Here is a 16,499-nt window from a genome sequence, read left to right as displayed (position 1 = left end):
TAACAAAAAATGGAGGAAAATTGTGAGTCTTCCCGGAGAGAAATTTAAATCGGAAACAATTTAAACAGTTAATCTGAAGCTCTAATTGTGAATAGATTATCAAATCATCGCCCTGATCCCAACAAGAACAAGATTAATCAGAATCAATTAATTGTCTCTAACTGGTGACAATCAAGAAGAAAATGAAAACAACAACAATCATTTCGAATCAGTTGGAAACGGATTAAGAATCTAAAAGAGAACAAGATGATTGTTAATTGTTGTGATTTAATTGTTGTTCGATTGCTGCATGGAAAAGAGGAAGAACCTCATGTTCGTCATCCTCATCCTCATCATCTTTATCTTCATCTTCATCTTTTTTTATGTTCTAAGGACGATGAATCTTTTTAGAACTCGATAGTTGGTATGGCCTCTTCCTCTCTTCCTTGTCTTCAAATCGTCACAATCATCGAAATCCTTGACGACAAAAAAAACTAAAAGAGAAAAGAAAACAAATATTAATCATTTAGAAATTTGTTTAATTCTTTCAACTGAACAGACTCAGAATTTCTCATGAATTAAATTTCTCTGAGACTGATCATCGAAAAAAGAATCAGCTGTTTACTGTATATATTCTGTCCTTCATTCATATAATTTTCAACTTTTCTTCGCAATTCGATAAACAATTCACATTTTAATTGTTCTCTACTTTAATTTCCTTTCACATGTTAATTATTTTCTATCAATTTTTCAAACAATTAACCTTCTAATCAACCCAAATTTCTAGTCAACAGAAATCAACTCGGCAACAATTAACCTCCAAACCAACGACTGGACAATCACAGTTTCAACATCCCAATGATATTTACCTTTAAGTGATCACCAAATCACCAAAATTAAAACATAATCACCTTAATCACCTTAATATCACAATTAACCAAAGAGAAAAGAACAAATTTTCTTCAATTAATCAAAAAATTGATTCTTCTCTTTTTTTTTGTTTTCTTCATTTTCTACCACCAACTTATAACATGTATTAAATTTGGATTTTGAATTGAATTGAATAGAATAGAATTTTGTTTTTCTTCAACAACTACTTCAATTAGTGTCTTCGATCTTTCAACAATTATAATCATCCAAAGGAACAATTAACTAATTCTTACCTGTAACCAAGTCAATTAATCATCCAAGTGAATCATGGGTCCTGCTTTGTTAGAGTTATATGCAACTCCCTCAGTGAAGAGACAAATGTCCGAGAAAAGGGATTCATCACCTCAACTATTTAATTCCTCACCAACAACCGGACGACCAATGACCAGGTAATTAAAATTTAAAATCGAACAAAAAAAGAACAATTAAATTTGGAAAAAAGAAAAGAAAAAAAAATGTCAACAAAAGACAAAGAGAAAAAGATACAAATTAAGATACTTTAGATCCGAATTGGATCAGTTAATCCCTTCCGATTATCGGTTAATCCTTTCACCTCTTCATAGTTGCCCTAATTTCCTGAATCATTAACCTGATTAAATTGTGGAATTTTGTCAAATTTAAGGTGATCTAATTAATTTAATTCTCTTCTTCTTTTTCCATCTCCCTCTCTCTCTTAGAACTCTCTCAATGAAGGCCGAGCTAATTAAAGATTCAACTGATGGTGAGAAAAAATTAGCCGCCTCCCGATCGGTGGAATCAACTTATTCCCTTGGTGGTTATTCAATTAAAGGAGGTTTCATGTCAAGATCATCCGGTGGGTCATCTTCTTTGACCTCTTCACCTTCCTCTTCAGTTTCAGCTTCATCTTTACTTTTACTACCTAAAAGTAAAACCAATTCATCATCAAGCGCAATTTCAACAACAACACCAACACAAGCCAACATCTCATCAAAATGTTCATCATCTTTGGCTAAATATTTTCGCCTTAAATTTATTGGTTCAGCCATTTTGGATAGACGATATACTCTTCCCATGTTACCATGGATTATCAATGATATCCGACGTAATTCAACCCATAGAAATTGTAAAGACATTGAACTTGAGGTTAATGATATTTGCCTAAAGGCGGTGGTCAAAGGGGAGAGAGCACCTTTGTTTGTACATTCACATCAATTTGTATCCAAATTTACACCTGATCCAAGTGACAAGGCTTCGTTTACTTATTTATTTCGAGATCACCCTGATTCCCAATACACAATTTACTTGTTCCAATCAACATCAGAAAATATGGTAAGTGAAAGATTAACTTGGATTGGATCAACTCAATCACCACAATCATCATTCTAATACATTTACAAAGGAATCAAATTCTCTTTCAATTGTTTTTTTTTCTCTTCTTTCAGGAGAATAGAACAAAAACAAAATTCTATTCTCTTTCTTTCCTGTTTGTTTATCAACAAAATTCATGGAAAATTTTCTCAGTGTATTTTCTTGTATTTTAAGATCTCCCATGTTCCCTCTCAAATGCTTTTCTCCGATTCTCTCAAATCAACAGCAATATTTAACTTATCATCATGTTAATCATCATGAATGGTTAATTTTATATAAACCAAAGAGTATAAATGATGTTGAAAGAGAGAAAGAAGAAGATGAAGATGAGATGATCATGTTTATCCCAGATTCGACCTACTTTTTACCTTTTTGGAAGAAGAGAAGAAAAATCAAAACATGGTAGATGATGATGATGATGATGATGGTGAGAACAAAGAAAAAGAGTAAAATGAAGATAAAGATGATAAATTCTGAAGTGAAAGTGTTCACGCAAGTTCCAATCGAGAAAATCTAACGTTGCTGTTGCTATGCTCTCAAATTTTATCTTCTTCTTCATCTTCATATCTCACTCTTTCCTTTGAGATTGCTCTCTCACTTTATTATTCTTCATCTTCATCTTCATCTTCATCTTCGTCATCATTATCATCATCATCATACTCTATTTCCACCAAGATGGCATGATGATGTTCATTTTAAGGTTACTATCAATTTCACCATAACTTTCATGACCTTAAATTGAGCTGATTAGTTTTATCAATGAGTAGAAACAACAATCAATATTGATTGATTCAATTTCCATATACTACATTAGTATTATTTTTTTAAATTACAACCTAAATTCAAGGACAATCAAGTAATTTACCAATGAATTTGAAATACTTTGGATGATAGAGATCATGATATCATCAATTTAATGGATAATATTTTTCTCTAATCACCTTTACCTTTATATTTTCCCATAGTCTTTCACTTAATCATCATCATCATCTTAATTATCTTTCATGATAATCATTAATATCTATCACCTTGATTATCAGCTAATTCCTTCAGTGATTGAAAAAAAAATCCTAATTAGAAGGAGATATTTTCTAATTGATGATAATGGTGATGATTATGATGAGGATAATTAGATTGTGGGTTAAAATAACATGTACGAAAGGTTCAAAAATCGTTAGTTAATTGTTATCAAGTTAATTTGATTCCAGAAAAAGTATCTCTCGTTTGTTGTCATGAGATTTAATTCCCATGAAGCTCAAAATAACATGAACTCTTGGAACTGAATTTCATGATGATGAACTCAAAGAGATATTGAACTTTTCTGTACTCAGTTTAATATCTTCACTTTCCCTGAAATGAATGACCTCATGATTTAATTTACTCTTTTGTAATTAATTAATTGTTAATCTTTTCCACTGAAAATCAATGATAATAGTTTAACTTTGATGATTATCACAAAAATCACCATGAAAATATGATTAACATTGATAATCATTGATTATCAAGGATTTTTAAACTCCCTGTTGTTAATCACTACCATCTTGTTAATTGTTTACAATTAATCATAATTAGATTTACTTAATTGTCGCCATTCCCAGTTGTATAAATATTATACACGTTGAAAGTAATTTAATTGATTTCTCAATCAATTGTTAACATGATAATTTGTCTCTTCAACTAATTTAATTGTTTAGTCACATGTAAATTATGATTAAGCTTTTTTACCAACTACGTTTCAATTTGTAACAATTAACTCTTATGGATATTAACTGTTAGTTGATTTAGTTGCCAAAATTGATTTAGGAAATTAAGTCTAATCTGTTTTGTAAAGAAAAATTAATTTTAATCTTAATCGCATCAACTAATTGTATAAATAGATTTACTCAGAATTTATTTTCTGTCCTTTAAACATGATAATTAGTTAATCATCATCGTTATGATTCAATAATTTCATCAACTTCGTCATCAATTGTAACTTTTTAATTTGATCGTTAATGATTAAGAACTTTTTTTTCTAAATTATTTGCCTTCATTAAGAAATTATCGTTCTAATCATTTGGATTAATGCCCAAAGGGTATTTGCACTGAATAAATCATATTTATCATCTTAATCTTAATTATCTGATTGTTGATCAGAATCAAGATTAATCATGATAATCTTTTGGAAAACTTTTCAAACTGATTTGAAATGCGATTTGAACATTAAGTCTAATTTAACGGTTTCGATTAATTATCACTGATTTGATTGGAAAACAAATTGGTTAACTATTTGGATTAGTAATTAATTTATGATTAATTGTTAATTTTCATCAATGACTCGATTGAATTGATCATATAACCACACCTTTTGGTCAGTTTGTGATTTAATTGTTAATCTCCTTGTTATCTAAAGAGATTAACTTATTAATCCGTTGATTTATTAATACTTTTCTCATTTACGTAAATATTTCCAATTACTTTTAGCTCTGATTGTGATTTAATCAATCCAATTTGATCTGATTTCTATTAATTACAATTCTGTTTCTGATTGGTTTTATCATTCTAACCATTTGATATCAACAACAATTTGTCATCAAAACATTTATTAATATTTAATCTCAAGAGCAATCAAATTAAATATCAAATTAATATTATTTGATTAACTGTCCATCTTAGTTGTTAATTGTTACCGGTTTAATTACAAACCATTTCCTCTTTGCATCAACAACCATGAGAAAATAATAATCAACTGTGGTTTAGTTTAACTGTTAATTACAAATGATGATTATGATCAACATACAAAAGAAAAATAATTAAACAATTAGTTAATTAGTGAATTGTAACTGTTTCCTTTGTAAACTGATGATGATTATCAATAATTAAACCATGAACTTTGATAGTTATTTATTTGGTATTCAAGTATGAAGACAATCAACAATTTAAAAGTGAATTTAAGTTAATTGTTTGCTTTACAATCAACAGGTTCTTGATTTAATCAATGCCATGAGGGAAGCAACCAAAGTCCTTAATTTTCACAGTGGATCAAATTTAATTCAACGATCAGGAACATCTAATTTAGATAACATATTAAGTAATTCCCAACAATTTGAAGTCATGTATGTTGGTAAAATTAAGGTAATTGTTTTAAATCACTCAATTAGATTCTCGAATTGAACAATCATAATTAATGATAATCTAATCTTTTGATTGTTGATTTGTCTTTTTTTTCAGGTTTACCAAAAACGAGCACCACCAAGTTTCATTGACGATGCTGTTGAAAATTTCCGAACCTCCGAACCCATTAAGGTGAAATTCAGTGACAAGGAGGGCGATGAAAATATTCAATTTCCATCATCGGACCGAAGTGAAAGTGAAACCTCAGTGACCCCAACAGCCTCCGGCTCTTTATCAACCTCCAATTCACCGACCACAACCCCGTCGATAGTTAATCAACTTGGGATGCAACGACCACGAAGCATTTCCTCCCTAACGACCTGTAAAGAGTATAAAGAAACCCTGGACGAGGAAAGTCCAAAAGAAGAGGTTGTTATGGTCACTTGTTTACCTAAAAACGATTCAATGACCAGTTCAACTCACCCGGTAACCATAACGTGTACCAGTCATAACGATGAAAAAGATTCCGTTTTCAGTGACGAGGGACGTGAATCAATGGACGACAGTAGTTTAAACTTTTCCCGGCCAGGTTCAAGTGCTAGTACAGCTTCAGGGGGAGGTAGTATTTTCGGCATTTCCACCGGTGGGACAAGTCTTCATCTTCCCTCTTCTTCACTGATAACCAATACCCAATCACTTGATGAACAAGGTCGAGCATCAATAATCCGTGACCTTGAAGTTTGTTCAAAACACAATCAAGATTCACTCTCACCAATACCCTCACCAAACCCACCGGAGGAAATTTACACACCCGAAGAGGAGAATGATAAAAAACCAGTAACAACTCCAATTAAAATTGAAATAATCGATCCAAGAATAATCATCAACACCGAAACACCAGAGACAAAAGTAACAACAACCTCACCCTCTTCGATATCTTCCCCAGTCCCAACATCTCTTACTCCTCACCCTCCTTCTGCGACACCATTAGTATCTTTATCACCGGAATTAGTTTCATCTACTCCCTCATCTCCGAATAACGGTAATAATAATAACACCAACATTCCAGTGCGAAAATTGTCAACAGAAAAACAGGTTTCACTTCCCTATCGTACTCGAACCAACTCCGGTGGAAATTCTGACCTACGACGTAACCGCCAATCAACCAAATTCCAAAATCGAACGATGCTATTTCTTATTGGTCGATTAGAAATCTGTCTAATTAGTCCTGATCTTCATCAGATTTTATTCAATAAAACTTTCAACTATGTTTCCCACTGTTCTCAAGGGGTCAAGTATATGGATCACTTTGGATTCATTTGTCGGGAGCCTTCATTTTATCCCAGTGAAACTTATGTGGGCTACGTTTTCCGTTGTCAAACCGATAAACTGGTCAATGAGATCATGCATACCCTTAAACAAGCCTTTCACAATGCCCACCACGCATACCAAGTCAATAAGAATAAATCAACGGCAATTTGTGAAACATGTCCAATGCAATGGTTTCATCGACTCTGTGTTGATGTTGAAAGTTTACCCGCTGAAAAAGCTCAGACGGTTATCTTACAGCGACTTGATTCACTTCCGGATGTCGATAAAAATGAGGTCATGTCCATGTACGAGGGAAGTCAAGTTTCATCTATCGAAGAACAGAATGAAATCATCATGATGCTACTTCGAGGAATGTCCGAGCGTAAACAACAGAAACACAATCACCATGGTAAAGACGATAAACGAAATTCAATTTCAACCCTTGACAATTTAAAGCAAAAAGCGAAAAAATCTCTGTCTAATTCATTTGAAACAATTCTCAAGGTAAATTATCATCATTATCATCATTATCTTCCTAATCTTCCTCGTCTTCATCATGTTTCACTTTCCATTTCATCCTAATCTTAGCTGATTTTTATTTTTGCTTTGCATGTTTCGTATTCATTTTTTCTGTTTGCTGATTATCTTGTCATTTAATTTAATCACCAATAGCGAGCAGGATCACCTTCAATCGCTAATTATTATAATCAAAGTCCTTCCATTAGAATTAAATCACAACGTAGTCACACCCTGCATGAAACTCGTGCACGAGCATCAACCATTTCTGGCTTTATTAATATTCCTAATGTAAGATGATATTTATTTTGTCCTCAAGATTTTTTGTCAAAATTTTCATCTCAGAGTTTGTTGATATTTGATTAATTGTATTGTTTTTGCTTAATTAGCTTGCACAGGGTGATTCAAATGATGATTTGAGCTCATCATCAAATCCTTCACCCAAACATGGTAACCGAAGTGATCACTCCTTTTTTGAAGTGACCTCTTCACGTCCACGAAGTTCAACAATTGGTGATGTTAAAGATTTACAGGAAATCGGAGGTCGATCAGGATCTATTTCTGGAAGTAGTGGACCAACTAGTAGTGGATCTGGTGTATTTGGTTCGGGTTCCGGGACAAGTTCAGGGTTTGGTTCAGTTGGTGGTTCAATATCTCAGGGGACACCTCGACTTGGACTTAGGTCAGAGTCAATCCCATTGAATGGATTGGGTTCACAAACAAAGAGTCCGCTGTATAATATATTCATGAAAATTGGTACTAACAATAAAAGTTCAGCTAGTTCATCGTTCGATAGTGCCAGTGAAACGGGCGGTGGAAGACGAGGATTGGGTGGCGATGGATACAATGGTTCGTCAATTGGTTCTGAAGATCAAAGTTCTGGCTATTCAACTTGGTCAAGCTCTTCATCCGGTGGAAGCTGTAAACAAAATATAAAAGAGCAGCGAGGCTGGAGGAAAACAATTTTCTCTAATATAAAAACCACCACGACGACAAAAATTTTGGACAAATATGATTCCCAAGATTCGTCTCGATATTCACTTGACTCATCATCGGATAATTCATCGTTTAACTCATCGATATCAGCAGCCGATACCAATGTCAACTCAATGGAAAGTGGGGTGGCGGTGTGTCAATTGTTTCACAACAGCCGAGAAAAAGTTCAACTGAACTTCGAGATCTTTGGAAAAAAGCAATTAATCAACAAATCACATTAATCCAAATGGAAAAAGAAAACAAAAGACTTCAAGGTTCGAATAGAAAATCACTTATATATATAAATCTAATTGCGATCAACTAATCAAATTTTGTTTTCTCTCCCTCGACTCCTTAGCTAATCAAAATGTAGTGACCTGTAAACGGATGAAACTGGACTACGAGGAGATTACACCTTGCCTTAAAGAGACCACGAAAATGTGGGACGAGCTATTAAAACGCGATCCAAACGATTCATCACTCGAATACCTATTAAAAAATAGTATTAAAAAAGGTAAACAATTGGATTGTCAATCATATGGAAAATTAATTCTCTTAATTGTTGTTACCAATTCTTAGGTGTTCCAAGATCTAAACGAGGTGAAATTTGGCAATTTATCGCTCGATATAATAAACAAAACAATCGCATGTTAAACGGTGGTAAAGACGTTGGTACCATTGATCCCGATCAACCTTATCGACAATTACTCCAACAATTAACTGCTCAGCAACATGCAATTCTTGTTGATTTGGGTAATCAATTTGTAGATTTAAAAAAAATTTTCTTTCTACTAATCATGTTAATTTCTCTTCTTTAATCATGTTAATCTGCTATTTTCATTTCACAGGTCGTACTTTCCCCAAGCATCCGTATTTTTCACAAGCTCTGGGCGCTGGTCAGTTGTCACTTTTCAACCTACTCAAAGCTTACTCACTGTTTGACATTGAAGTTGGTTATTGTCAAGGACTCAGCTTTGTTGCTGCTATACTTTTGTTACATGTAATTAACTATCTTAATTTTAACCATTAACCTTTGTATTACTCACAATTAATTGATTTCTTACAATTTTATTACAGATGAATGAAGACGAATCATTTGAAATGATGAAATATCTTCTCTTTCATCTTGGATTAAGACGACAATACAAACCGGACATGAGTGCATTACAGGTAAGATTAGGATAACAATAGAAATCTCAATTTACAATTGATTGAGATGAACCTGGTCAATGAGAGAGGGAGAGAGACAAAGAGGGTGGACAGTTATGGTCATTTTGTTGTTATTTTTTTTATTCGCAAGTGATTGACCTTTTATGCATTTTGACCTTCCCATTTCTTTTCTCTCTCTCTCTCTCTCTAACTCTCTGGTCAGTTTAACATCTAAGAATAACGTCTGACCAGGTGAAAAGAAATGGTCACTCAACAATGAAAGGTTTTTTTTGGAAAAAATTTTATGGACAAATGGTCAGTGAATAAAAAAAATGATACTGACCAGTAAACGGGAGAAAACAATGGATGTTAAGGGTTAGAGGTTATTATTGGATATGGGAGAGGTCACTTTTAAAAGGTCACCCACCTTTGCTCAATTTGACCACAAATGTGCTGAAAATGTGCATGAATGGATAACGGAAACACTAGAAATAATAGTATTTCCGTTTTTTCGTTCTCTGTCCATATTAACCATTTAGCCGTTTGAATGTCAAACAATTTATTAATTATTGAATCTTCTTGATTTTTCAGATGCAATTATATCAATTAACTCGACTTCTTTATGATTTTCATCATGATATTTACCAACACTTTGACACTCATGATATACCACCCACTTTATATGCTGCCCCTTGGTTTTTGACCCTTTTTGCCTCCCAATTTCCGATCGGATTTGTTGCTCGATTATTCGGTGAGAAACTTTGAACAATTATTTGTTCGAATTTTGAGAAGAGAAAGTTCTAACCTTTGTATGAAATTATTTCCTCTCTTCTTTCAATCAGATATTATTTTTCTATTTGGAATCGAAGCGATATTCCGATTATCTATCGTTTTATTGGCTACTTATCGTGAGGCCATTTTATCGTGTACATCGTTTGAAACGATAATGGAACTATTAAAATCGGAAATACCTCAAATGGATGCCATTCAAATGGAACGGGTTTTCAATCAAGTGCTATCACGAGATATTAGTCGACAATTAATTGTCTACGAAACTGAATACAATTTGCTCCAAGAGGAAGTCTCCTCACTCTCCACTTCCTTTGGTTCAAACTTTGGTGCTAATAATGAACTTTTTGGTTCCAACGGTAACATAACAAATAATCAATCTAATCATCATCATCATCATAATCACCATCAAATCTCATTACCACCCACATTAAGTCCAGTTAAAGGTCAACAATTAAAGTCGACAATTTCTTTCTCAACAGTATCAACTCAATATGCTGATGATGGACAAATAAAACAGCTGATTAACAATAATTTCGTTGATTGTTCAACGTCAACCGTTAATTCACCAATTAAAGAGTCACCATTAGATGTAATCGACAGTGGTCATCATGAGGATACTGGACGATCAGCTGAGTTGGAGGGTGAAAATAAATTACTTAAAAGTCAAAACATGGAGCTTCTTGATCAGCTTCATGTTGCACAATCAAATGTTTATTCACTTGAATCGTCAATCGAAACACTTAAATCAACAATTAAACGATTAGAATCTCGAGTTAGATCAGTTGAAGAGGAAAGAGATGCTCTCTTCGATTCTCTGAACATGTTACGACAACGAACTACAACTTCCGCTACTCAAAGTGGATCATCTTCCATACCAACTTCCGCCGGTGGGACACCATTACCATCGTCGCCGTTACCAGAATCGCTACTGGAATAGAACCATTATTTGGACGGTGGAAAACACAATTAACACAATTCGAAAGTTGGACAATTCTAAAAAAATCGATAAATTATACACTTTGAGATGGAGTTAATTGTCTCTTTAAATTACAATATTTTTCTCTTTCAAACAATTAACTAATTGCGAGTTAATTCACCTAAGAATGGCTACTTATTTTTCTTCTCGATCCAATCAATTGATTTTGATGGAAATTCATTGGATCTGATTTTTTTCTTCTTCTCTTTCCTTATAATCCTAACCCTTAATAGCTAATTAACAGTTCGTAATTTATTGTAACAATTAATTACTTTCTTCTCCTCTTTCTCCCTTCGTAATCATTAATCTCTTTCTAGTCAAATTTAATTGTTCAATCTGTTGACACCTTTTTCTGTTTCTGATTAATTGTCACATAATTACAGATTAATTGATGTTCAAAAGCACACAATTTAACTGTGCAAAAATTTAATCATCAACACAATTGATGATTTATATTAATTATATTGTATAATTAACGTTATTATTATTTATCCTCTTAAATTAATTATATATATTTACCTAATTATTATTATTATTGTTATTGTATTTGTGTAAATGAGATTTAATTTAAACAATTAACTTATATACATACAACTTCCCTTGTGTAATTGGTAAAAACAAAATTAAACAGATAATAATTTAATCTTAACAATTGGAAAATCACTAATTGTAAACAATTTAAATCGAGAGAAACTTTTACAACCAAAAAATTGGATCAATCAAAAGAAAGAATCAAATTGATTGAGATTCATTTTTAAAAGAAAAAAACTTTCCATCAATTAAATTACATAAAAACCAATTAAATTGAGAATAAAGTCTAAAAACATCAATCAACTAATTAGAAATTTAATAACAATTAAGTTAATTAAAAATCTTTTTCCATTCTTTATTATGCCCACTGGCCAATGCATTATACATTAAACTTCAGGTTGTCCTGAAGGTCCATTCGGACTCTGAACTAGACGTTCAGATTTTATTACAAGGATTTCATTTATTTTTTTTAAATTGTTAATTTTGATTGTGACATTTTCGTTTTCAGTGAGGTCCCATGAGTCTAACCAGTATAATTGTGTACTTTTGCAGGAGGAGAGGTAATGGGTTAGTGGTCTTGTCTTGTTCTTTTTTCTGTCAATGATTGAAATTGACATTTTAATTCTCTGACATATATTGTCTAATTCTTGTATACTAATTCCGTGAAAATGGTTGTATTCTCTGTTTAGAGGTTGATTAAATAGTAGAGTGTATATTGATGGTTTTCTGCAGTGAAGAGTTAACATTTTTATCTGACCATTGATGTAATCGTTGACATCTTTGGGGGTGTTGATCCGATTTTTAATGGTTATTTCTCTGATAGGGTTGAGGGGGATATTTTTGGAAATGTCGGTGTTGATCCACGTGAAGAGGGTAGTGTGTGCTTCAAGCATTTTGATGATTATTTTTGTAGAGGTCGAATTAGGGAACATGGTGATATTTTCTGGTAGGTGGTAGTGGGTTCGTTGGTGCTTGTGTTTGTTAATAAGGAGGAAAAGTGCTAGAAGGGTAGTTTTAGTGCTGGTTGTTTCGGTAACTTGATAGATAACTGTTTCATTATCGAGGCAAATTTTATTGTTATTGATTCTGACATAAGCTGTAGGGAGTGGAGAGTAGGTTGATCTTTTTGCCCAGAATTTCTTGGAGTTATAACTTGTGGGATTCGAGAAAGTGACTCTTTCTTTCATGATTTCACATATCGGCCAATTATCCAAATTTGTTGACACTTTGATTATCGCCTTAATCAGATTTTTTAACCAGGTTTCCAAAGGGTTAACTACTCCAAACACAAATAATGGAGACCAAGACGACGACCATTTGCTAAGATTAAGAGTTTTTTTGAGTCTGAGATTGACGATTTTTTGGATATTTGTTACAAGGTTGATATAATTTTTGTTCTTGAAGAGAGAGTGAGGACCAAGATGAAAGAGCATCGAGCTAACATAGGCGGATATAGCAGTTCTTCTGTAGTGAGCTGGAAGTTTGTTGATAACGCGGAGTTGCGATGAGATTTTTGTTTGAAACTGATTTACCATTTTGTTTAAATCATCTTCGTTCAGGGTGTAACTGACCATTTTACCTGTCAACATTGTATTAGAAGAAGCTGGATGTTTAATTACTTTTGTCTTATTGATGTTTATTTCCAGGTCAATGGTGGCTAGTTCAGACGACAATTTTAAGATCATCACCATGATTTTGTTCGCTGGTAAGAATAAAGATATCATCAGCGAAGGAGATTATCCTTACACTCTTCCTGGTGATGTTTCTAATCGCCTTATTAAGCCCAACAATGAATAGAATAGGTCCCAAGGAGGAGCCAGCAGCTGTACCTTTGTCGTCCCTCCTGTACAAGATCTTACGTTCATGAGCGACTCTGAGAACTCTATTGGTGTTGAATGATCTTATCATAGAGAGAGTACCAGGATCGATGAATCTTATGAGCTCACTGTAGATGGTTTCTAGGCAGACATTATCGAAAGCTTTGGTGGCATCAATAGAGACTATAATACCTTCCTCAAGATGTTCTCTGAGAATAACATGAAGTTCGTCTATTCCATAATCGCCATGGTATGCAAATTGAGTATAAGGAATGAGGAGGTCAGGAAGGATTTTTTTTACTCTGGAGGTGAGTATTTTGTCATAAATTTTCAACAGAAAGTTCGAGATTTTTATAAGTCTGAGCTTCCCATCCGGTTTCGGAATGTAATGTGCACCGAAGGTTTTGACGGATACAGGAACTACCCCGTAGATGAATGATTCACTTATTTTTTCGATGATTTTTTCCATGTTTACTTTCCAAAATTTGAGCCAATACTTTAAGGTGAAATTGTCAGCATTCCCCGATTGTTTGACAAAAGTCATTTCCGATATTCTCTTACTTTCCTCACGGCTTAGAATTGATGAGTACCCTAATTCGATTAACGGATCTGGCCTGATATTACTAAAAGAGATTAAGTCTGGATTCGTTTTTCTGTTTGTTATAAGATTTGAAATTTCATTTTTTTTCCCTATTAGTTTTTTTATTAACTTCCACATCTCGGTGGGGTTTTTTCGTATTCTAAACATGTACTTTCTCGTTCCAATTGCTCTTCCTATTCTGAGTTTCAGACACTTGTCTTCTAAAGGCTTTATCTCTGCTCGATCAACTCCTCTTCTTTTCATTTTCTGAATTCTGTTCCTGAGTTTTCTGATTCTGTGATTACTTACTGTTGTTTTGACTTTGATGAATCGGTGACCTTGATTTTGTATTTCTAATATTTTCTCAAAGAAAGATCTAAAATCACTAATTTTGGGTAACTTAGTCCTATTCTTGTTGTTAATGAATTTATGAGTGTATCTATTTAAATTTATGAATTTCTCTTGAACATCAATGTAAATAGTGTAAAATCTATCCAAGACCTACCAGTACTGTTAGAGAAGGAGAAGTTATCTGAGGTGGGGGCATTCATAACCGTGAGAGACGAGCGAGAGAAGAATTCATCAAGAGGAACACTGCAGTTATTCAATCTTTGCCTTTGCGACCATAGTTTACCTTCACAATTCGAGTCCATAACAACGATCAAGGGTAGATGAGTGTACTTGGAGCACGTGCCAATGAAATCAATGATGTTTTGTTTCATATCCTTGTGGGCGATGTACGAACCACCAATTATAACTTGTTTTTTGTTACATTGAACGAGAGAGAATATACAGTTAGTTGTAAGTGTATCAGATGCTAATATTGTTACATTATTTGATGTAACCATGATTGTTTGATCATTTATTATGATTTGATTTCGAAGATAATAAGTGGAGACTTTTCGATTGGCTTCAACTAGAACTAAGACACAATTTTTTGAGTTAATTGTCTGTTTGATCAGTTTATCAGTCAGATCGTAGTTTTTCCTGGCATTAACATAATTTAACTTGATTTGGGAAGAGTAGCCATTCATGGTCATAGTCGATGTTTCTAGCTGCTTTAACTAGGAGATATCTAGTAACAGGACAAGCTATCGAATTTGTCGGATGATTATCACCACAGAAGAAGCACTTTACAGGTGATGTACACTCACCCTCATGATGGAGTGAACAATAAACGCATCTATTGCGATTAGGGCAGACAGGATTCGAGGGGTGATTAGATTCAAGACAGGAGCACAGGTTGGTTTTCACCAGATCAAAAATCGAAAAGATTTCACCATTGAATTTTATATAACCATCATTATTTAGAATAATTTCACGATTTTCCTTACTTATGTTAAGGGTGATTTTTTGCTCGTTGTTTTCAAGATGCTCCAGGTAAGACACAAAAGTTAATGTGTCACTGAAGAAACCATTAGATGTTACCAGGTTGTTAAGAATTAAACACAAAGATGTTGGAGCCAAATTTTTAACAGTGAAAAACATACGAGAGGGTTGAGGGTTAAAGATATTTATGGTGATGTCGGAGAAACTTGTTCTAATCAGAATAATAGCATTTCTCTGAACACTACCCGATATGAAGCCCACTTCAAGTCCAGAATTTCGTAGTTTATAATAGGTGACACACTTGGAGGAGTTAATTACTCGTTCCGTAAGTAGAGAGATGATCTTTTCACAATTTTCACGATTTACACCTTCGATCAAGATGGAATATCTTTTATCAATACACGGGAGATTCTTAATCCAGCCTAGACGTTGGGCTTGAAGTTCACGATAGATATTCAAATTCGACATTTTAGTTGTCAAGTTTTTGTATTTAAAAGGGTTCAAATGAAGATGATTAATAAGAAGAGTCGAGAAAGTTCTGACTGTAATGAGGTTAAGAGATAAGTGATACTAATTTCTGACTAAATTAACATAATAATCATGATTAAAAGGAGAGCCCACTAATCGTCCTTTCTAACTTTGTACCATTATCAATTAATGAGAAATAACTAAGAGGTTAATTATCGACCCAGAGTTTAATTGTTACCAATTTAAAGAGTAAACAAGATAATCACAATTATCACTTAAATACTTTAAACAGTAGAAAGTTTGAGAAATAAAGTCGACAAGTAAACTCATTGGCAACTTGGTGTTATCAATTAAGACAATCAGTTTGGGAAAGCAAATAGAATTTAAAAGTGAGAGTAAATTGGTGAAAGGAAAAACATTTAGGAAATCAGAAGGTCATTAAGGATTGAGAATGTTGTTAATTAGTGAGGGAAGGTAATTAACTTTGAATTAGTTTGTCAATAGGAAAAAATAATCATTGTTTTGTTAGTTTGTTTGGGAACTTATCTTATGATGATGATTTTTCTCTGTGTCTAAATCAGGCCATAATAATCTTGTATTGATAATTCATACGCTCAAGTTCATGGAGAAGTTTTTCTTGAAATCTTTCGCACTTAAATTCCCAAGCATGTTCACCAATTTTTTTACAATTTGGACATTTCCATTTATGTTTAATTTCTTTAAT

The 16,499-nt window shown here is 33.2% G+C and overlaps 2 protein-coding genes and 1 long non-coding RNA gene across 4 annotated transcripts; 2 read left to right on the top strand and 1 right to left on the bottom strand.

Moving 5' to 3' along the window:
* Nucleotides 1-59: 59 nt before the first annotated feature.
* LOC128387569 (uncharacterized) lies at nucleotides 60-1,281 on the bottom strand. Its single transcript, XR_008325104.1, has 2 exons — nucleotides 1,143-1,281; nucleotides 60-473 (listed from the first exon to the last, which is right to left on the bottom strand). It is a non-coding gene; the product is annotated as an uncharacterized LOC128387569 (long non-coding RNA).
* Nucleotides 1,159-8,631, top strand: LOC128387556 (uncharacterized). Of its 2 annotated transcripts, XM_053346760.1 has the most exons (7): nucleotides 1,159-1,298; nucleotides 1,587-2,199; nucleotides 5,200-5,352; nucleotides 5,449-7,146; nucleotides 7,315-7,449; nucleotides 7,548-8,408; nucleotides 8,492-8,631. In XM_053346760.1, exons 1-6 carry the CDS (start codon nucleotides 1,177-1,179, stop codon nucleotides 8,373-8,375), a joined length of 3,549 nt encoding a protein of 1,182 aa, XP_053202735.1. In that variant the 5' UTR covers nucleotides 1,159-1,176; the 3' UTR covers nucleotides 8,376-8,408; nucleotides 8,492-8,631. The 2 variants fall into 2 exon arrangements, with proteins under 2 accessions (XP_053202735.1, XP_053202736.1); XM_053346761.1 differs by lacking the exon at nucleotides 7,315-7,449.
* LOC128387688 (TBC1 domain family member 4-like) lies at nucleotides 8,381-11,011 on the top strand. The gene is made up of 7 exons (XM_053346932.1): nucleotides 8,381-8,408; nucleotides 8,492-8,647; nucleotides 8,713-8,886; nucleotides 8,982-9,133; nucleotides 9,211-9,303; nucleotides 9,874-10,033; nucleotides 10,125-11,011. Exons 1-7 carry the CDS (start codon nucleotides 8,381-8,383, stop codon nucleotides 11,009-11,011), a joined length of 1,650 nt encoding a protein of 549 aa, XP_053202907.1.
* The last annotated feature ends 5,488 nt before the right edge of the window (nucleotides 11,012-16,499 follow it).

The sequence above is a fragment of the Panonychus citri genome, unplaced genomic scaffold (genome assembly GCF_014898815.1).
Source record: "Panonychus citri isolate SS breed McGregor unplaced genomic scaffold, ASM1489881v1 Contig00092, whole genome shotgun sequence".
NCBI classification, from domain to species: domain Eukaryota; kingdom Metazoa; phylum Arthropoda; class Arachnida; order Trombidiformes; family Tetranychidae; genus Panonychus; species Panonychus citri.
The sequence above is the reverse complement of the archived record's forward strand: the minus strand, read 5'-3'. Positions and strand labels throughout refer to the sequence as shown.